Source organism: Oryzias latipes, chromosome 16 (genome assembly GCF_053564925.1).
Source record: "Oryzias latipes strain Hd-rR chromosome 16, Olatipes_Hd-rR_3.1".
In the NCBI taxonomy this organism is placed as follows: Eukaryota; Metazoa; Chordata; class Actinopteri; order Beloniformes; family Adrianichthyidae; genus Oryzias; species Oryzias latipes.
In genome coordinates, this window is record NC_136252.1 from 35,447,379 (window position 1) to 35,468,952 (window position 21,574).

The 21,574-nt window shown below is 45.7% G+C and overlaps 2 protein-coding genes and 1 long non-coding RNA gene across 9 annotated transcripts in view; 1 reads left to right on the top strand and 2 right to left on the bottom strand.

Moving 5' to 3' along the window:
- Nucleotides 1–21,574, top strand: part of cpne4a (copine IVa) — an 86,014-nt gene that overhangs the window by 16,147 nt on the left and 48,293 nt on the right. For all 5 annotated transcript variants that reach the window (XR_013648444.1, XM_023964637.2, XM_078933671.1 and 2 more), the window contains exons 3-4: nucleotides 4,329–4,508; nucleotides 12,192–12,263. Coding sequence is in view for 4 of the 5 variants with exons in the window: in XM_023964637.2 (XP_023820405.1) it covers nucleotides 4,329–4,508; nucleotides 12,192–12,263 (252 nt within the window). In the remaining variant the exon portion in view is untranslated. The remainder of the gene's footprint in view (nucleotides 1–4,328; nucleotides 4,509–12,191; nucleotides 12,264–21,574) is intronic.
- LOC111948999 (E3 SUMO-protein ligase ZBED1-like) lies at nucleotides 617–3,298 on the bottom strand. The gene is made up of 7 exons (XM_078933674.1): nucleotides 2,730–3,298; nucleotides 2,496–2,587; nucleotides 2,206–2,412; nucleotides 2,026–2,139; nucleotides 1,670–1,927; nucleotides 941–1,563; nucleotides 617–857 (listed from the first exon to the last, which is right to left on the bottom strand). Exons 1-7 carry the CDS (start codon nucleotides 2,806–2,808, stop codon nucleotides 623–625), a joined length of 1,608 nt encoding a protein of 535 aa, XP_078789800.1. The 5' UTR covers nucleotides 2,809–3,298; the 3' UTR covers nucleotides 617–622.
- LOC111949000 (uncharacterized) lies at nucleotides 5,553–20,604 on the bottom strand. 3 transcript variants are annotated; one of them, XR_002875006.2, is made up of 6 exons: nucleotides 19,677–20,584; nucleotides 19,094–19,586; nucleotides 18,687–18,734; nucleotides 12,497–12,606; nucleotides 12,055–12,300; nucleotides 5,553–5,922 (listed from the first exon to the last, which is right to left on the bottom strand). It is a non-coding gene; the product is annotated as an uncharacterized LOC111949000 (long non-coding RNA). The 3 variants fall into 3 exon arrangements; XR_002875008.2 differs by lacking the exon at nucleotides 18,687–18,734; XR_002875005.2 differs by lacking the exons at nucleotides 5,553–5,922; nucleotides 12,055–12,300; nucleotides 12,497–12,606; nucleotides 18,687–18,734 and having other exon boundaries at nucleotides 18,938–19,586; nucleotides 19,677–20,604.

The window sequence follows — 21,574 nt, forward strand, 5'->3', positions numbered from 1 at the left end:
ATTTATGGTGAACTTTGATCATTTCTTTATTTATTAATTTATTTTTGCCAATTATTCCCCTTTAAGTTTCATTTTCATTCAGCTTTATAGCATCAACCCTGCAGCTCATCCTGGTTTCATTTGCTTCAATTATCTCTTCAGCAGTAAAGTTTTTACAGTGGCGGATCTTCTGTGGCTGCGGCGGCGGCGGCAGCGGTAGACCTGGACGGAAGGACCAGATCGTTTTTATCATTCTTCTTTTTCTGCACCAATGAGGGAAGATTGCCTCCCCCCCCCCCCATCAAAAACTCAAAAACGTTTCGGACGCACTTATAGCGGCAGGTAGGGATGGGAATTGAAGCCCCATGAAGCTCTCATGGGGCTTCGTGTAAATGTGCCAGAAAAATGAATGAAGCATTTGGGGCTTCGAAACCACACAGAACAGCGGCATCTGGTGGCAGACAGGACATATATCATCTACTCCACTAAGTTCCTTGCCCTTGTAACACTTCAGTGTGGAAATAAAACAAAGACAATGTTTTAAGATTTGTGAGAAGTGCTTGTGTTACATTGTGAATGCCATGTATAAAGTGAGAATGAGTGCTTGTGAACCAGGGTCTAACATGACTGGGTGGGATACATGTTATAGATTTTTATTTAAAAACAGAATTTTCTCCACTGTGCTGGGCTTCAGCCTGTTTCGTCTTTGGCTGACGATTTCGCCAGCCTTGGAGAAGATCCTCTCACAAGGCACAGATGAAGCTGGTGTGCATAAAAACTTCATTGCCAGCTTGTAGAGATGTGGGTATAAAACCTTGTGGGTAACCCAGTATCTCAGTGGGTCCTGAGTCCTTGGGATGTGAGGTTCCTTTAAGTACCTAGAAGGACATTAATAGCCTATTGTCATGCACCAGTCTAAAATGAGCAGAAGTTATGATGAGGATTCTAATCTTTACTGTACCTCTGAACCTCCACTGTTGCACTGGCAGTTGTGCTGGTCACCTGCTGTTGAACCCCCACATGCCTGTCCAGCAGGGCCCAGAGACCACCATCTTCCTGCTGACTTGAAGGACCTTCTCTAGGTGGCGACTGTGGCTGTGCCTCTGGAAGTAGCGCCTGCATTGTTGCAGCACACTCTTTAGTGAGTCGCTCTATGGCCGTGTGGGCAGAGCCTTGGCTGCAGAACCCCAGCTCTTTAAACCTTGGGTCCAGCAAGGTTGCCATTGACAGAGCAGTGACCTTCTCCAGAGCTGAAAACCTCTCATGGAGATTGTTCTTCAAGTTAGTGGCCAGTTTTTCACCAAGTGGGTGTGTGATCTGACCACACCTGCTTGAGATGTAATGTTTCAGCATTTTGACCATGGGAATGACTTTGGATGCTGACACTTGTTTTTCTGTCGAAAACTCAACTGTGGCCTCTTGAAACGGTGAAAGAATGCTCAAGCAGTGGTGTATGGCCTGGTAGTCCTCTGAGGTGAGTGGAGGAAGGTCTGTATGGAGGGTGGCCAGAGCTGCCCCCATTTGCTCTCTCTCCTTAAACAACCTTTCCAACATATTAAATGTGCTGTTCCATCTTGTTTCCACCTAAGATAAGACAGCAAGCACATTTTGAAGGAGAGAAGAAAGTAACACAATAAACAACTGCAAAAACATGTAAAATCTTAGATTTAAAAAAAAGAAAATGTTTCACCTCTTGTATTAATTTGTGCTCTGGCCTGGCCAGCTGTCGCTGCATCTCTGACAGCTTCTCCTTCGCTGTGGTGCTGGATTTAAAAAGACCGACAATCTTACGCCCCTTACTTCGGATATCCTCTAGTTCAGGGGTTTGGGCAAGGGACTTTTTCACCACCAAATTAAGCATATGTGCAAAACACATTATGTGCCGAAGCAGTAATATATTAGCACATGCAACCATGTTGGGAGCACAGTCTGTAACCAGGCCTGTCACCTGGAAGAAAGATTACAACATGTTCACAAATCATGTATATTAGGTAGTGGGAGGCCATATTGATGAATGATTTTGTACTTTATTGATCTGGCTCGCACCTTCCCTTTAATTCCCCATTCTTCCATGAGAAGATTTTTGGCCTCAGCCAAGTGAGCTGCAGTGTGGGTTTGGGGAAACTTCAGAACCCCCAAGACCACAGAGGCCAGCTCCACCTAGAATGAACAAAGTCAAACTGAGATACATAAACCAAAGCATTGCACAAAGCAGGGGATACCTACCTCCTCGGTGATAAAATGGCATGTTACAGCCAAGTAAGCGTCCATGTTAATGGATGTCCACATGTCTGCTGTAAGGCTGACAGCAGAGGCCCTGCTAACCACATCTAAAGCCTTCTCCTTTTTGGCTTTGTACTTCTCCTCCACCATTGTCCTCAAGGCCTTCCTATTAGGAATTATGTAGGATGGGTCCAAAAGGTTGACAAAAGCCTAATAGTGACAAATAAAATACAGCTTATTATGTACACAAAAACATAAATAATGTAAATGCTATATAATATTAGCCACCTTACCTTGAAGCCTTTGTCTTCAACAATTGAAAATGGTTGTGCATCCATTACAATCATATCCACCAATGCAGAATCAAGTTCTTGCTTTCTTGACACTGCAAAATATACATAAAAAAAAAATTTTAATTGAAGCTGAGCCTCGAACCCAGAACCTCAGCATTCACATGTCACTGATTTTTCCACTGAGCTATCTGTTTCAGTTCTTAGTGTGCCATTAGTTGGATATATTCTTATTACCAATATGAGGTGGATTGAAGGCTTGATTTGCCGACTGCGGAGTTTCAACATGATGAACGGAGCGGAGATGTCGCATCATGGAGGATGTACTATCATTAAATGCAAATTCATGTTTGCAAATCAAACATTGCACCTAAAAAAAAATGGAAAGAATAAAAATGATTCCTTTCAACTGACAGACATACCTATAAAACTGACATAATCAGCAATGGCTACTAATAAAATAACGTTAATAGTGTATTACCGTATTTGGAGAAATCAAGTTGAAATGATCCCAAGCCACAGAACGTTTTTTACCGGGTGCCATGACGTTGATTCTTACGATACACGGGAAACAACAGAACTGGTCGGGAAACGTTGTTTGGGATTCATCTGTATTTATAGACGACAGCGCGCCCTTCTGATCAAACACACCTGAGATCTGAAACCTGGTTCAGGTGAGTGATGCATTTGGCGCGTCATACGTCATCAATCACGTGATCTGCGCTGGTTGACACACGCTTTGAAACATTGTGCCGAAACACTCTGTTTCATGAAGGTGAACCGCGCGCCGAAGCCCCGTGTCAAACGGGCCATCCCTAGCGGCAGGAGACCCCTCCCAAATAAGAAAGGACATCACATCCATCAAAAACACATCTCAGAATCCACTAACAAACCAGAACACATGTCGGTGTGTAAATTATTATGGGATGGCCACAGGACCTAAGGTTAGGTGGCTGTTTTTGTGTCAAAGTATCAAATTTGGCGATTTTCACCAGTCAAAAAAAGAAACTTTTGATCTTGAAGACATTTTATACACACCACCAGAGGATGTCTGCAAATACTACTGAAGTTCTGTTGACCTTTGACCTTTCCAGACACAAGAATAATCCCCTTCGGTACCAGCTACTAATGTGGGGCGAGTAGCTCTAATTGGATGCGTTGGCTTGAACCTTTTCATTGAGTCGGTTCTTCTTCACTGCTCTGGTTGTTGTCGTTCCCATCAAGTCGGATTTGCAGTTTCTATTGGATCTTTTTCTGTCATTTAGATAGAATGCCGTCGTTGTAGAATTCTGTTCTGAATTCTGCAGGTATTATCACGTTAGCGTCTTGGGTCTCACTTCCAGCATGTTCAGAAACATTTCTCTTCTTTAAGTTGAAAACAGGAATTTTCATGTTGAGAAGACGATGGACAGACTCTTCATCCATGAAACTCTCAGAGGAGTCTTGGTTTGAACTTCCAGGCCGTCCTCTTGATCAAACCGAGCCCACGGCTCGTGTGGATCACTCTGTGATCCGGACTGAACCCGCAGACGCCTTCACGCTGTCCGGCGCCGGTCCTTTGGACTCCCCCCTCCGGCCTCGCTGGGTTTCTGTCAGACAAACGTGAAGGTTTTTAATTAGCGCCTGAACGCCATCTGTCTGCTGGACCGACTCTGAGGCCGCCGCTCCTCATCTTCTCTCATCTTCATCCCTCTGCCTCCGTTTCTGATCAGTTTCTGCTTCACTTCTGAGGCGTCTGCCTCCAGATGGAGATCTGTGGTCCTCCTGCAGCAGAGGAGCGGTTGTTCTTCTCCTCCGTTCCTCATCAAAGGTTCCTGTTCTCTTCGCGCCCTGCAGGTGGACCGGACAGAAGTCATCCGCAGCTGCGTCAACCCCACCTACTCCAAGGTCTTCACCCTGGACTTTTACTTTGAAGAGGTGCAGCGCCTGCGTTTCGAGCTGTTCGACATCAACAGCGGCCACAACGGGCTGAAGGAGGCCGACTTCCTGGGATCGGTGGAGTGCACACTTGGACAGGTGAGTCCCCGCCTCCCAGGTAGAAGCTCTAGCAGTGTCTGAGGTCGTCACGGTTCAGGGACGAGTCTGCATCTGTTCCGTAGATGATCTCTGTTACAGCAGGTGTCCACGCCCCGCCCCACGTGGATTCTGATGTGTGTGTGGGGGGGGGGCTTTATCGTATGAATCAGACAATGCGTTCAGGTCTTCACTGAGGGGGGGGGTGTGGTGGAGCTGCTTCAGGGATGTTTGGGTCTCAGTCTGGTGTTCTGGTTCTAAATGACTCCACAGGTTCTGCTGAGCTGCAGCATCAGACCCGTTTGATCCGGTTTCCTGAACATCTCAGCACCAAACTGGAACAGCAGCAGAGTAAACCCGATCATGTGACTCCGCCACATTAAAAGCTGGTTTGAAGACAGACTCTTATTTTGTTCTCCTCCAGTGGAGAACTGTCATGACGGCGTTTCATTTTCTTCTGCTGTGAATTCAATTTTCTGCAGAGCTGAGAGCAAATCAGAGAAAAAAACACTGAACTGCAGCGCGAGACCCCTCTACGCCAGAATGTGTGTGTGTGTTTCTGTGTGTGTGTGTGTGTTTCTGTGTGTGTGTCTCTCTGTGTGTGTGTTCTTGTGTGTGTGTGTGTGTGTGTTTCTGTGTGTGTGTCTCTCTGTGTGTGTGTTCTTGTGTGTGTGTGTGTGTTTTTGTGTGTGTGTGTCTCTGTGTGTGTGTCTCTCTGTGTGTGTGTTCTTGTGTGTGTGTCTCTGTGTGTGTGTGTGTGTCTCTGTGTGTGTCTCTGTGTGTGTTTCTGTGTGTGTGTGTCTGTGTGCAGTGTGTATGATCATGGTTTATACTTATGTTTTGTTTCTTCCTCATTTACTGTAAAGACAATCTAAATTAATTTTCATGTTTGGATCTTTTAAAGTTTTAAGTTCAAAATGTTTTTCTTGTTTTTTGTAGAAATTCTAAAAACGTTTTTGGTTACATTTATTGGTCGATAAACTCGTGCGGTAAATTTGTGCTAAACAAGCAGAAATACATGAATAAAAATAGACTTGGACCAGAATATAGTGTTTAATTTGTTTATTTGGTTTTACAAATATATTACACAAACCGGAAAAATAATAACAAAAAAGAAAAAAACCAAACTCCAAACCTGCTGTCAAATAAACTCACATGAAAAGAAAAAGGAAAGAGAAGTTAGCCGCACACACAGAAGGTACAACAAAATCAGTCACCTGTGCATAAAACCAAAGTTAATCCTGAACATTTGTAGACGGCTGATCGACAAAGTCCAGGAAAGGCCTCCATGTCTCAACGAATGTTCTTTCTCACAGTATAATGATTTTTTTCTAATTTGAGATGGTGCAGCACGTCCCTAATGCGTCACTGTGGGGGGGGCGACATCCTTCCACTTCAAAAGAATTAGGCGTCGAGCCTGAAGGGTTGAAAAAACAATGAGTTCCTGACCCCTAGAAGGTAATTTTAGGGTTTTACTCCTGACCCCAAAAAAGGAATAGTAGTGGATTTAAAGGAACTTTAGTTCAAATAAAGCAGTCAATGCTTCACCAACTTTAACCAAAGCATATGAATGAGATCAGCCTCTCCAGGTTTACATTTATCACATGTAGAGTCCATGTTTGGGTATATTTTTGCCAATTTGGGTTTATGAAGGTGAATCCCGTGAACCACTTTAAACTGAATAAGAATCTTTCTCAAAACATCATCCCACTCTGATTCACTGATCTTAACACTGAAAATCAGTCTCCCAACCCTTTTTAATGACCGACTGTCAGGTAGGGAGGGCTAGTGAGCATGAAGGACCCAAATTACAGAAATGGGAGGCACACGGTTCCAGGGCAAGGGGGTTAATATAACGGCAAAAAGCGCTGCCAAGCAGGGTAACAAAACCAAAACTCACAAAACATGAAAACATGGCAGAAGACCGTCAGAGACAAGACTTAAATACAAACAGGACTGACAAGACAGGTGAACATGATCAGAAGAGTTTGGGACTAAGGAAGTAAAACTCAAAAGCATGACAAAACAGGAAACCTTTCAAAATAAAACAGGAAACAGAACTCAAACATGACAGAAACAAGATGGAAAGCAAAAACCAATAGAAAGAAACCCAAACCGTGACACCGACATTGAAGTTGTATCCAGACTTGAGATCAGACCTGTCATTGCTGAAATGGTTTTCTTTTTGAGGGGAACAGAAATCACGATCTCATCCATTGCATTGTTTGCATGGAGTCCTATACTGTTCATAATTAAATAAATAAATATTTAATTCAATAAATAAATATGACCTCATGCAAATACACAATAAACCAATAAATCTCTCATAAATATATAAAAAGATCATGAAATTGTGAAAAATCTGCACACTGATTTTAAATTAGCCATTATATTATTCAATATATTTCATTTTGCTTTAAAAACCTGTTCATTATTTTAAAACAGCATTTTAAAATATTCATTTTTAATCATGTTGAATATTATTATAATTCTGTATTTTTTCAGAACCTTAGATTTCAAAATCAATATTTTTCAAAGTAGCTTTGTTTTTATTTCATGTTGCTGTTTTTCACAACGACTGATTTATTTCATGAAGAGCTTTTTCAGGAGAATGAGTCCATCTGTCAATCAGTGAAAGTGGGCGGGATCTAAACGCTCATTGGCTCATCCATGGAAATCGACTCATATTCCTTGATACCCGCTCAGCGGTGTGTCAGTCAGAGAGATGACATATATCAGTGATATCCGCACGGCTTTGCTGACATTAGAGATCAAATAGAGTCAAACAATCTGTCTGCTGCAGAAGATGCAAACATGAACGGCTCTGTTTTTGTAGTTTGAGGGTTTGTGTGGACCAAACCACAGAGGAGCTCTGGTCGTCCACATCTTGAGATCCCCTGTTGAAACACTCCTCATTCTCACGCCATTCACTCAGAGCTCACATCGTGCTTTATGTCGGCTCGCAGGAGGTGAGATGGCGGACCGACAGTCAGACCAGGCAGCTACGCAAAGCGGGACAAGCCTGCTCGGCCTCCTGAACCTTATGATATTTTTCTATTTTCATTGAGACAATGATTATAATCAGGTCCTCTGATTTTATTTTTCCCTCCCGGGAAAATGTTGAACCTTTCCTGCGATGACGTTTCTGACATCTTAACACTCTCCATGTGCATTGTGCATCCATGCATTGTTACTGAGATAAGCACAAGCAACCGCTCCATGTGGCTATCAGGCTAAAAACATTAGCTGGTAGCTCCTCCCACACGCGGCATGGTGCATTCATGGAAACTCCAGTTCATAGAAGCTTAGTGGAACTCCAACAACCACTCAGCCTAACTTAGACCACTACTAGATGTTCATGAGAAGATGAAAATTGCCGCACCGACCACAAAATCACCTGAATTATGCACACTCGCCCAAAGCCACTTTTATCCGCAAATTTGGAACAAAAACTGCCCAATTTCTGGTAACACTGTGGATGTGTTGAGGTGCATACTCCCCCTAGTGTTGAGGGGTGTGCATTGCGCCGTCACGTTCGCTGAAGCATCTTCGATCGATGTAGTCAGGGTGCTGCTGGTCTATGGAAGCGATTATGTAGCATAAATAAAAAGCAAAGTCAAAACCAGAAATGCTTTTTCATTTTCAAAATGAAAAAGCATTTTTTGACTCAAAAATATAATGAAAACGCAATCCACCAAAATGCTTTTTCATTTTCTTCCTCAACACAGCTTATTCTGTCACTTAATTAAAATTAAAATGAAAATGGTATTTGACATTTCATTTTCAAGACGTTCTCTGGTAAATGTGTAGCATAATTCATTTAGAAATGTCTAATTTGACATTCAAAATGGATTCATAGAAATGCTTTTTAATTTTCAAAATGAAGCTGCATTTTTTGACTCAAAATTAAAAAGAAAAAGCAATATTTCAAAATGCTTTTTCATTTTATACCTAAAACCGCTTATTCTGTGTCATAATTAAAACCAAAATGCAAAGAGGGGATTGCATTTGCATTTTGACATCCACCCCGCGCACCTTGTCACAATATTCATTTCTTAAAAGCATTAGCAGAGGGGGGGCAGGGCGATGACGTCACTGCTTTCTCCGTGTGTCCGGCTGCTGACTGACGCACACACCAGGAGCAGACTGTGTTAGCGGCAGAGACGAGGGTTTTGTGATGGTTGTGAACTTCTGATGAGTTTCCACAGCTTCTCAGGACTAAGTAGCTGCATGTCCGCCTTCTGCGGTCCTCCTCCGGACGCACCGCGGACAAGCTTTGTTCTTCGCGCGAAGCTCCCGATGATCGCTGAAGGCGGAAATGCTGCTACGATCTGAGAAACCATCATATGAATTTGTGTTTCCAGTGGTGTCCAGAACAAAATAAAGACTGATTCCCACATATTTACACCTTGATCTGCAGCTTTGCGGTGAATTTGCTGTTTGATTTATTAAGATCCAGGAATCCAGGTTAGAGCAGTCCAGGTCCAGCGGTTTTTGAACAGGACCCGGTTTTACGTAATCTCAATGTGAAAAATGCAGCAGAATGTTCCTTTAGCTCCCTCGCGAATCAGAAGCTGTGAATCGCAACCCAACTTCTTCAGCGTCGTCTGACCGCACGGATTTAAAAACATATGATCGAACAGAGCAGGCCCTTAATAATAATCATGACAATAATAAAAGCACATTATCAAGATAGTCTCCTGCAGCTTCGCGCTGAGTGAGTGTTTTTGGTCCAACCAGCAACGTTTAGTATGGAGAAATCTGCTGTCTGTTGATGGGGCTCCAGCTGTCATCAAACAGTAAATTCACAGCAAAGCTGCAGATAAATGTGTAAATATGTGGGAATCAGTCTTTATTTTGTTCTGGACACCACTGAAACCCAAATTCATATGATGGTTTCTCAGATCGCAGCAGCATTTCCGCCTTCAGCGATCATCGGAGCTTCGCGCTCCACTGTGCGAAGGCAGCTGGCGGTCCGAAGAACAAAGCTTGTCCGCGGTGCGTCCGGAGGAGGACCGCAGAAGGCGGACATGCTGCTATATAGTCCTGAGAAGCTGTGGAAACTCATCAGAAGTTCACAACCATCACAAAACCATCGTCTCTGCCGCTAACACAGTCTGCTCCTGGTGCGTGTGTGTGTGTGTGTGTCAGTCAGCAGCCGGACACACGGAGAAAGCAGTGACGTCATCGCCCTGCCTCCCCTCTGCTAATGCTTTTAAGAAATGAATATTGTGACAAGGTGCGCGGGGTGGATGTCAAAATGCAAATGCAATCCCCTCTTTGCATTTTGGTTTTAATTATGACACAGAATGAGCGGTTTTAAGTATAAAATGAAAAAGCATTTTGAAATATTGCTTTTTCTTTTTAATTTTGAGTCAAAAAATGCAGCTTCATTTTGAAAATTAAAAAGCATTTCTATGAATCCATTTTGAATGTCAAATTAGACATTTCTAAATGAATTATGCTACACATTTACCAGAGAACGTCTTGAAAATGAAATGTCAAATACCATTTTCATTTTAATTTTAATTAAGTGACAGAATAAGCTGTGTTGAGGAAGAAAATGAAAAAGCATTTTGGTGGATTGCGTTTTCATTATATTTTTGAGTCAAAAAATGCTTTTTCATTTTGAAAATGAAAAAGTATTTCTGGTTTTGACTTTGCTTTTTATTTATGCTACATAATCGCTTCCATACTGCTCATGTCTGAGTAAAGGAGTAGCCAATCACAAAAGTGTCTCCGCCTTGTCTAGTTTGATTGACAGATGACCCATTCTCCTGAAAAAGCTCTTCATGAAATAAATCAGTCATTGTGAAAAACAGCAACATGAAATAAAAACAAAGCTACTTTGGAAAATATTGATTTTGAAATCCAAGGTTCTGAAAAAATACAGAATTATAATAATATTCAACATGATTAAAAATGAATATTTTAAAATGCTGTTTAAAAATAATGAACAGGTTTTTAAAGCAAAATGAAATATATTGAATAATATAATGGCTTATATAAAATCAGTGTGCAGATTTTTCACAATTTGATGATCTTTTTATATATTTATGAGAGATTTATTGGTTTATTGTGTATTTGCATGAGGTCATATTTATTTATTTAATTAAATATTTATTTATTTACTTATGAACAGTATAGGACTCCATATGTTTGGAGGTTTGTCTGGGAACCCTGGGATGGAGAAAAATGAGAAGTTGGAAGGTTGTACTTCTCAGATATCTGCTGAAAAGATGCAAACCTATTTTCATGGAATAAATGATCAAGAGTTTTCAGCCCTTGTTGTTGCCACCTGAGAAATGTAGAGTCTAAGGCTGAAGGCGGGAAGAAAACATTAGGTGCCATTGGGACGAGTGAGCTCATTCTTAACAGATCAAAGTGTTTCCTGAATGGTAAGCAGATTTATGCAGAATGATGAACTATTGGATTGCTAAACGACAAGTTTTTACCTGCCTGACCAGGAGTCTGTTGGGTTTGATTGAAGATAACATGTTTTACCAACAGGATTCTGACACCGTCACCATGGAAACATCATCCAATCAGGATGCTACGGTGGCCCAGAAGGGTCACAACACAACACATTAACTTAACACACAACACATTAACTTTACACACAACACAACTTAACACACAACACATTAACTTTACACACAACACATTAACTTAACACACAACACATTAACTCACAACACAACACAATAACTCACAAGACATTAACTCATAACACAACACATTAACTCACAACGGAAGTAAAGCTGCAATGGAAGTGCTTTTATTCTGAAATTTCCACTGGGCTGAGTGGCTAACTGCCTAACAGAAAGTAACGTCACAGTGAGCTGTGGAGGGAGCATGATTTTCTACAAGAGAAGCTAGCAGCAGTGTTGCCAGATTGGGCGGTTTTGGGTGTAAATTTGTGGTCAAAAATGCATAATTTGGGCGGTTTTAAGGTCGGTTCAGCGGGTTTTTTCCCACTCATGAATATATAATAGCGGCCTACGTTAGGCCGTGTGGCTTTTGGAGTTCTACTGAAGCTCCGTGAACGGCAGAGCTTAATGGACCGGGCTCTGTCATCTAACCTGTTGTTGGGGGAGTGCAACGCCCCGCCTCTTAGAAATTGTGTTCATTAAAGCCTGACAGTGGGGATCTCTCCACATTTGTCATGTCAAGTGTTGGGGACCGCGTGCGTGTGTGAGAGGAAGAGGGAGGGGAAGAAAGGAGAGGAGCGGAGCACGTGCAGCGACAGAGAGGGGTGTGAGTGCAGCGCGGAGGAGTGTGCGTTAACATTGTGTAGCTTCTCTTGTAGAAAAATCATGCTCCCTCCACAGCTCACTGTGACGTTAATTTCTGTTAGGCAGTTAGCCACTCAGCCCAGTGGAAATTTCAGAATAAAAGCACTTCCATTGCTGCTTTACTTCCGTTGTGAGTTAATGTGTTGTGTTGTGAGTTAATGTGTTGTGTTGTGAGTTAATGTGTTGTGTATAAAGTTAATGTGTTGTGTTGTGACCCTTCTGGGCCAGCGTAGGATGCTGAAGTCGTGGCTCACTTTACTTTGGGATGTGCACAGATCTTTGGCAGATGGCGTCTCTTCCACCTCAGCTCTGACTCTGCTGGAGCTTCGGGTCAGGACTGTAAGTTGTGAACCTGCAGACGTTTGTTCAGCAGGTTTGTCTGTGTTTGCAGATCATCTCGCAGAGGAAACTGTCCAAAGCTCTGCTCAGACCCGGGGGGACGGTGGGGAAGGCCATCGTCACGGTGAGTCGCCTGTGTGGTCCCGAGGGAGTTTATTTTTCTATTGGCAGATGCACACAAAAGAAGGCAGGAGACGGAGGTACAAAAATTAAAATGATTTTATTACAAAACATTAAAACCAATTAAAAATGGACCCGTTAAAAGACATACACAACAAATTCAGTATGCTGAGGACCAGCAGACTTAAGGGAGGTGGAGGCTCCCAGAGAACAAATATAAAATTTCACCCCACTCACGTGATGCAGACCACACACACACTGTGAAACCTTCACCCAAGGACACGTCACTCCAAACTGGGGGGATAGCCTCCACCTAGAATTCTGGGCTGGCACCTGAGTCCTCAGCACTGAGGGAGGGGGGAAACAAAGGTGGATCACACAATAAAATCCAGTTAAAACACAGGTCTAAAAGAATTGTGTAAAAATGCTAAAAACAAAATAAAAGAAACTCTCGTGAGAGTAAGTCCGCCCGTAGGGTGCTGCTCAATGAACGGAGCGCGGCCGAGCTTTTATTCTCGTTGGTGGAGGATTCAGGCGTGACGCCCCGTTAGTCCTCCGTTGCTCAGGCTCAAAGGCAGCTGAGGAGCACCCGGGCCCGGCAGAACCCTGGTCAGGAGTCTACAGGGATTCTGATCACGAGCGGTGACAGTTCCTTAAAATAATTCTAAAATTCAATATATAAAAAGCAGCAGCTGTTCAGCAGGTGGGAGCGTCAGAAAGTCCCCGGCGCTGCAAGAACAACAAACATTACCAAAATAAAACAAAAAAAGAACAGCTTAAAGGCAAGCGCAGGACTTGACCCTCGCCGGCTTACCAGACAGACTGTTCGTCACCTGGGAGGCGCGCTCGATGGCAGAGGCTGTATTTTGCTCAATCTGTGCCTGCAGGTCTCATCCGGAGCTGAAAGAGTGTGTTAATATGAGGCAGCGAACAAACTCTTGTCCTTAGCCTACCACCGCTACTTTACCTGTGAGGCTAGCCGGAGGTGTGAAAACAGGAAGTGGGCGGTTCCAATGGCCAAATGCTGCCCCTGGCCGAGTGAAGGCTTCTTTGCCCTTTATAGCGCCCCATGAGGCCACTGCTAGTAATCCTCTGCCCTACAGCACCTGAGCCAATTAATCCTGCCACAATCCTCCCCCACAAAATGCATCGTCGACCCGACGATGATTCAAAGTAAACTACAGCCATGGTCTAAAAGCAACAGCAGATGATATGCTTACTGAGGAGGAGCTTTGCTCCTCCCCTACGGCCCGAGGAAGCCGGTGAGGGTTGGAGTGCTGTCCAGCAGTGGGCCGTGACGTCCGGCGCACTGGCACGCTACTCCTATCCCGGTCAGCTTGTAAAGTGACTCCGGAAGCACAGGGTACAGCAGCTGCCGCGGAATCAGCCTCAGAGAAGACTGGTGCCACCTGTCCAAGATGCAGTTCAGGTTGGTTGTCCTCTACCGCCTCACTAGTGCGGTCCTCCCTTAGAACAAACCAGTCCCCGTTCTCTATTGGGTCCTCTTGGGAGAAAGAACTTTGTGGGGGTTGGCTCGGAGGGCAACCAGCCAACTCTTTGTCTGGTCCTCGCCTGACCACGGCCTTCAGTAAGGACCGATGGACTTGTCGGGGTGTACAGGGTTCATCCCTGGGGGAAATGGTGTACACTGAGCCCCCCTCTCTGGGTGCCTTTAATACTCTGTGCACCCTGTGATCCCACAAATCCCTGATTTTCTGTCGTCCTCTAAACCCCAGGTCACGCACTAAGACCAACTGCCCCTCACTCAAAGGAGGGTCCCTTACCCCCTCATCATGACCTCTCTTCCTGCGATCAGCAGCTGCAAGCAGCTTCTCTCTGGTACCCTCAAAAGCCAGTTTTAGCCGAGCTTTGTGTTCCTGGACCCACTCCTGCACAGTGCCCTCCACTGGCTCTTGCACTCTTCCTAACAGGAAGTCAACTGGAAGCCTTGGCTCCTGTCCAAACATCAGAAAAAATGGTGACTCACCCGTTGAATGATGGGGAGTCGTGTTATAAGAATACAAGAGCTGCGGCAGGCACACGTTCCAGTCCCGCTTCCGGGACACTGGTAGAGTTCTGAGAAGGTCGTGGAGGGTTCTGTTGAAGCGTTCACACTGACCATTACCCTCTGGGTGGTAAGGTGTGGTGCGAGACTTCTCTACTGCATAGAGGTCACAGAGTTGTTGAATGAGGGCGCTCTCAAAGCTCCGACCTTGATCGGAATGTATCCGAGCTGGAACGCCAAATTTTGAAAACCATTCTGTGACCAAGACCTGGGCCACTGTTGCAGCACGCTGATCCCGAGTCGCAACCGCCATGGTGTATTTACTGAAGATATCAGTAATGACAAGAACATTCTCTATGCCACTGGTAGTTGGCTCCAGCACCGAAAAATCCATAGCCAAAATCTCATTGGGCTTGGAGGCCAGCAAATGACCCATGGGGGCGCGGGCTGCGGGACGAGTGACTTTAGCTACTTGGCAGCGCTCACACTGACTGCACCACTCTGCCACCTCAGCTGACATACCAGGCCAATAACAGCGCTGCCGTAGCAGGTCAAGGGTCCTGTCTACACCCTGATGACCATGCTGCTGATGGACTGCCGTCAACACTTCCTCCCTGATCGAGCCAGGAAGCAGGATTTGCAACACTGCCTCCCCACCATCATCTCGAAAGACCCTTCTGTACAGAACCCCACCTTGCTCAACCAGCCGGTTCCACTGTCGAAGCAATGCCAGCGTGGGTGAGGACAATTGCCTACGCTCCTCTGGGCTTGGGCGAGTCTGACGTTCCCAGAAAGGCAGAAACTCCTTTAGAACAGGATCAGCCCCTTGAAGTGAAGCCATGTCAGAGGGGCTGTGATGGGGCAGGGCAACCATGGTGGCTTGGGTTGTACCGACAGTCTCCGTCTGTTGCACCTGCTGCAACGACATGGGCAAGCAGCTACCCGGAAGAACATCTCTCCAGGCCTGCATGTCTGGAAAGTGCTGCCTTGACAGAGCATCTGCATTTCTGTTGCTGCGGCCCGAGCGGTACCTTATCTCCAGGTCAAACGCTGCCAGCTGCGCTGCCCACCGTTGCTCCATGGCACCAAGCTTGGCGGTGGACAGATAGCTGAGGGGGTTGTTGTCAGTGTACACAATACACTTCTGTCCCAAAAGGTACTCCCTGAATTTCTCAGCTACTGCCCATTTTAGTGCCAAAAATTCCAATCTCATGGAGCTATAATTGACTGGGTTCCTCTCGGTAGGCCGCAAGCCTCGACTAGCGTAGGCTATTGGCCGCACCTTACCCTCTTGTTCTTGGGAAAGAACAGCTCCAAGGCCTCCGTTGCTAGCATCGACCTCTAAGATGAAAGGGCGGGAGAAGTCTGCATACGCCAGGACTGGTGTTGTAGTCAGCTTAGCCTTTAAAGCCTCAAAGCTGCGCTGGCATTCCTCCGTCCAGTGGTTAGTTAAACCACGTGCAGACTTTTTTCTGACCTTGTTTCCCTCCAGCTCTGCCACTAACCGGTGCAGCGGTGCAGCCAACTTGGCAAATCCCTCCACAAAACGTCTATAATAGCTGGCAAAGCCAATAAACGATCGCAGCTGGAACACTGTAGTAGGGGGCTCCCAATTAGCCACCGCTTCCACCTTGCCAGGGTCTGTAGAGACTCCCTGGTCCGAAATCACATGACCCAGATAATGCACCTGGTGCTGAAAAAAGGCACATTTGGCGAGCTTAACCTTAAGCCCTTCGAGCTGCAGTCTCTCAAGTACCAGCTCTAATCGCTCCAGATGCTGCTCGATTGTCGAAGAAAAGACAATGATGTCATCCAGGTACAAAAGCAAGGACTGACCTTGTTGCTCGCCAAACATTCGCTGCATCAGCCTTTGAAAGGTGCTGGGGGCGTTGCAAAGGCCAAAGGGCATGCGGTTCCACTCAAAAAGGCCAAATGGTGTGCAGAACGCGGTCTTAGGACGATCTGCCTCGGCCACCGCCACCTGATGGTAACCGCTGGCTAAGTCCAGAGTGGAGAACCAACGAGCTCCGGACAAGGCATCCAAGGATTCCTCTATTCGAGGAAGTGGAAAAGCATCTTTCCTAGTCCTGCTATTCAACTGCCTGTAATCCACGCAAAGCCGGAGACCACCATCTTTTTTGCGGATCAAAACAATTGGGGACGCAAAGGGGCTGCTGCTCTCACGAATCACCTGAGACTGGAGTAAATTGTTAATATGCTCCTTAGCCGCCACATAATCCGATGGGGGAATGCGCCTATAGCGCTGCCGGACTGGAGCATCATCCACCAAGGGAATCTCATGAGTGATTAGGCTTGTGCAACCCAGGTCCCCCTCATGCAGTGAGAAGACAGTTAAATACTTCCCTAGGAGGGTCCGGACTTTCTCCTGCTCTCCCGCCGAAAGTGCAGAGAGGTCTACTGACTCCAGCTGAGCCAGAGGCAGGGTGGATGCTGCATGAGCAGCCACCACAGCGGCTTCCGATTGTACCTCAGTCACTTCCTTGGGTAAACTTACCACTCCAGCTGGAGCCACCGTACCCACCAGGGTACGTGGGTGGAGTCTCACAGCGGTGGACCCCACATTGATGATTGGGATGTAGGCTGTCCCCCTTTCCACCCTTACGAGTGATGGAGTTGCTAAAAGGCCGGCAGGGAGGCCTGAGCTACATGGCTCAAACAACACCGCTGAACCAGCACACTGCTCGGAACAAGTGGCAGCAACGATAGCCAGGACACCACCAGAAATCCAACGAGCCTTTCGACCACGTGTCCTTACATTAAACATGCTGGGGGTTACCGTAGCTTGAGCTTGCTGGCACTGTTTCAGGGCCCCAAAAATTACATCTGGGGCTGTGGACACCTCAGATTGTCCAAACAGGGCACTGCCATACTGGGCAAAGAGCTCTTGGTAACAGCGCTGGATGATGTTCATCCCCAAAACGCCCGGCGCCTGTAAAGGTCCTCCACCGGGAATATCTTTAACTACTAGTACACCACATTGTGGCAATAACTTGCCACAAAGTCCCACTTCCAACTCCAAGTAGCCAAGATATGGTATAGCCAGCCCGTTAGCTGCCCTCAATTGTAGCCACTGACAGGAGCGAAGTCGCTCTGGTCCCCATGGCTCAAAATTCTGTTTGAAGAAACTTTCCGTGATGGTGGATACCATGGACCCAGTATCCACTAAACACGAAATGGAACGACCCCCCATGCACACCTGTAAATGAGGACAAGATGCCAGAAGTCCATCAAACTCCCCCTTGGAGCCAGCGGCTGCCCCCTCCGAGCTGTGGCTCAACAACTCGGTGGGCATTAGTTTTCCGATGGTGATGGGGTGTTATTATTTCTCTGGCGGGACCTTTGGGTAGGCGAGACTGGGCGGGCCGAAGGAGCCACCCGAACGCCATCACAATCCTGGGCAAAATGCCCAGGCTGCTGACACCTTCTGCAAATAATGGGACCACGACGAGGGGGACGACTGGCCTGGCTAGGATTCTGCAGGCGTAGCAGGTCCTGAGACATCTGGAGGATCTGCTCTTGTTGGAGCCTTAACATCTCCTTTATCTCCGATAGTTCGGACACCGGAGGGACTGATTGGGAACTACCCCCAACGCCACACTGGAACCCAGGGACAGAGGGGACGGAGTAACTACGACTCCGTACGCCTCCAGGGAGACCCTCCCGCTCCCACTGCATTGCCTCACCCCTAACCTCCAGCAACGTAGCGGTGGGCTGTCGGCGCACAAACTGTTTTAATTCACGGCGTAGGGCACAGTCAAAAACTTGTTCCACAAATTGATCCCGCAATAAAATCTCTGCATTTGGAACACCACTAGGTGCAGCTCCCTTAACGGAGGCCATTAGGCTCATTAACGCCAGGGAGTATTCATGCAGTGTCTCACCTTCCTGCTGCCGACGAGAAAAAAATGCCTCCTGCAAGGCAACATAAGAGTCAGTGCATCCGTATAATTCCTGCAGCACTGCAATGACCCTAGCCGGGTCCTCCCTGTCGGAACCAGGGCGATATTTAATTTCGTCGCGGGCCTCTCCCTCCAGGTGATCGAACAAAAAGAACGCCTGATCGGCTACACCTAAATGGCGGGTCCTCATGCAAGCCTGCACCTCCTCAAGCCACTCCGTAAGCCCAATACCAGTCCGTCCCCTAAACATGGGACATTTTCTGTCTCTAGGGACATACAACAGTCTCTCAACCACGGGAGGATTGGTCGAAGGCCCAGCCAAAGTGGCAGGTGCTGCACCAGGGCCAGAAGCTGCTGCTTGTTGCTGCCGCAGCCTCTCATTTTCAGCTTGCAGCCGTGAAACCAGGTCTGTCAAATCCTGGACCTGTCCTTCCATTACTTAAACCTGGAGGTCCCAAAAAAACAAAGTCCACTTTCCAAGGTTATTAGGATGCCAAGTTACCTTGCACAAATCACCTTCCTCACTTCCAAGCGGAACCAGCTGCTGCTTCTTTAAAATTAAAAAAATAAATAATTAAAAACAGAACAAAAAAAAAAAAAACAGTCTGCGTGTGACCAAACACAACCACAGAATAATGTAAAAACCACACGTCTCTGCCAAGTGTGCGATCCTGCCGACAACGCCAATTGTGGTCCCGAGGGAGTTTATTTTTCTATTGGCAGATGCACACAAAAGAAGGCAGGAGACGGAGGTACAAAAATTAAAATGATTTTATTACAAAACATTAAAACCAATTAAAAATGGACCCGTTAAAAGACATACACAACAAATTCAGTATGCTGAGGACCAGAAGACTTAAGGGAGGTGGAGGCTCCCAGAGAACAAAGATAAAATTTCACCCCACTCACGTGATGCAGACCACACACACACTGTGAAACCTTCACCCAAGGACACGTCACTCCAAACTGGGGGGGATAGCCTCCACTTAGAATTCTGGGCTGGCACCTGAGTCCTCAGCACTGAGGGAGGGGGGAAACAAAGGTGGATCACACAATAAAATCCAGTTAAAACACAGGTCTAAAAGAATTGTGTAAAAATGCTAAAAACAAAATAAAAGAAACTCTCGTGAGAGTAAGTCCGCCCGTAGGGTGCTGCTCAATGAACGGAGCGCGGCCGAGCTTTTATTCTCGTTGGTGGAGGATTCAGGCGTGACGCCCCGTTAGTCCTCCGTTGCTCAGGCTCAAAGGCAGCTGAGGAGCACCCGGGCCCGGCAGAACCCTGGTCAGGAGTCTACAGGGATTCTGATCACGAGCGGTGACAGTTCCTTAAAATAATTCTAAAATTCAATATATAAAAAGCAGCAGCTGTTCAGCAGGTGGGAGCGTCAGAAAGTCCCCGGCGCTGCAAGAACAACAAACATTACCAAAATAAAACAAAAAAAGAACAGCTTAAGTTAAAGGCAAGCGCAGGACTTGACCCTCGCCGGCTTACCAGACAGACTGTTCGTCACCTGGGAGGCGCGCTCGATGGCAGAGGCTGTATTTTGCTCAATCTGTGCCTGCAGGTCTCATCCGGAGCTGAAAGAGTGTGTTAATATGAGGCAGCGAACAAACTCTTGTCCTTAGCCTACCACCGCTACTTTACCTGTGAGGCTAGCCGGAGGTGTGAAAACAGGAAGTGGGCGGTTCCAATGGCCAAATGCTGCCCCTGGCCGAGTGAAGGCTTCTTTGCCCTTTATAGCGCCCCATGAGGCCACTGCTAGTAATCCTCTGCCCTACAGCACCTGAGCCAATTAATCCTGCCACACCTGCATGAACCTCGGCGGAGCGTCGCTCCGTCTGCAGTTTGGTTTCCTCAGACAGAGCAGCATTTCACTGCTGCCCGGTCCTCCTGCAGGAGACCGGGCTCCTCAGCTGGACAGAACCATTTCAGGTCCTTTCTGTCCTTTAAGACATGAACCTCCACCTGCTGCTGCCACAGCCGGACGCGCTCACTGGAGCGCAGCCTCACAGCTGGAGAAAATCCGGTGTTCCTCTTTACCTCTCTGCTTTCATCAGATGCGTCACAGGGATTTATTTGGAAAGGATTTCTGAACAGGAAGCAGCTGTTCTCAAAAAAATCTCCACGTTTTTCTTTTTTCTTCTATTCTTAACAATATTTTGTCTTTCATCTCTTTAATTCAATTCAATTCAATTTTATTTGTATAGCCCAAAATCACAACAACAGTCGTCTCGATGGGCTTCGAAGTAAAACATGAAATCAAAAGGATCACGAATACAAAGAGTTCAATAGAAAAATACTAAAATGAACTAACAAACTGACTAAGCTATACTGGCATCCCTGCCCTTAGACCCCCCTTCGCGGTAAGGAAAAACTCCCAAAAAAAACGGATTCCGGAAAAAACGAAGAAGCCTCAGGGGTGCCCACATGAAGGAGGGATCCTTATGAGGTGCCGTGTAGGACATTATTCAGAATTAGCATTCATAAACACATGTGAAATCTCTCACACACACTAGTGAAAATGCTCTCACATACACTATCCAAAATGCTCTCACATACACGTGAAAATTTCAATAGAAACGGAAGGCATTTCAGTAGAAACAACGTTTTTTTTTTTACTTTATTGTTAGAAACAAAGTTGGTCGACTGAAGGCATTTCAGTGGAAATGAACCTGTGTCCGAATTCCTGCCCTGATCCCTAACTACTAAAACCCTATATAGTGCAGAACTATATAGTTCTATATAGTTATCTGAATTTAAAAGCAATTCAGACACCCGTGCTCAGTACTTTTTTCTTTTGGGTGTTGTTCATAACGCGCTTGACACGGAAACAAAGTGGCGCATTACCGCCACCACCTGGTCTGGAGGCGAACTACTCCTATTTAACGCTGAGAATGACACTTATTTGTCAGAGTAAAAACATAATAAATATGAACATTTTACAAAGACTATTTATGAATCTGCTGTGTTCTGATCATGGAAAACGTAACTGATTTATAAATAATTAAATTACAAACACTTTGGTGTTGATTTAATGTATTTGTTCATAAATAAACCCCCAAGTTATTTTTTCATGCCAATATTTATTTTGTTTTTGTGCCGCTGAACGATTAACGGGCTCTTGCAAGGAGGCATTTTTTTCTGTAGTTTTCTTACACCTTACTGAAAATGGCTTTGAAAATGAATCTGTCCGTGTTCCTGGCAATAATTCAACCGTTTTTCGTGAGATCAAACTGAAAACGAGCAGATATGCAGCATCACAGGACGGCAAGGACAAGCAGACATCTCAGAAGATTTCCTCTGGATGCCCTGACCAGACAGAATAACTTGTGAGTTAAACTTAAAGCTTTTTTTTTAGTTAAACCTAAACTTTAACTTAAACTTTGTTA

Coding starts and splice junctions, on each gene's coding strand:
- LOC111948999 (XM_078933674.1), bottom strand. CDS start 2,808: ATGATGCGACATCTCCGCTCCGTTCATCATGTTGAAACTCCGCAGTCG. Junction 1,928..2,025: donor AATGGGGAATTAAAGGGAAG/GTGCGAGCCAGA, acceptor TCTTTCTTCCAG/GTGACAGGCCTGGTTACAGA. Junction 1,564..1,669: donor AGCACAAATTAATACAAGAG/GTGAAACATTTT, acceptor GTCTTATCTTAG/GTGGAAACAAGATGGAACAG.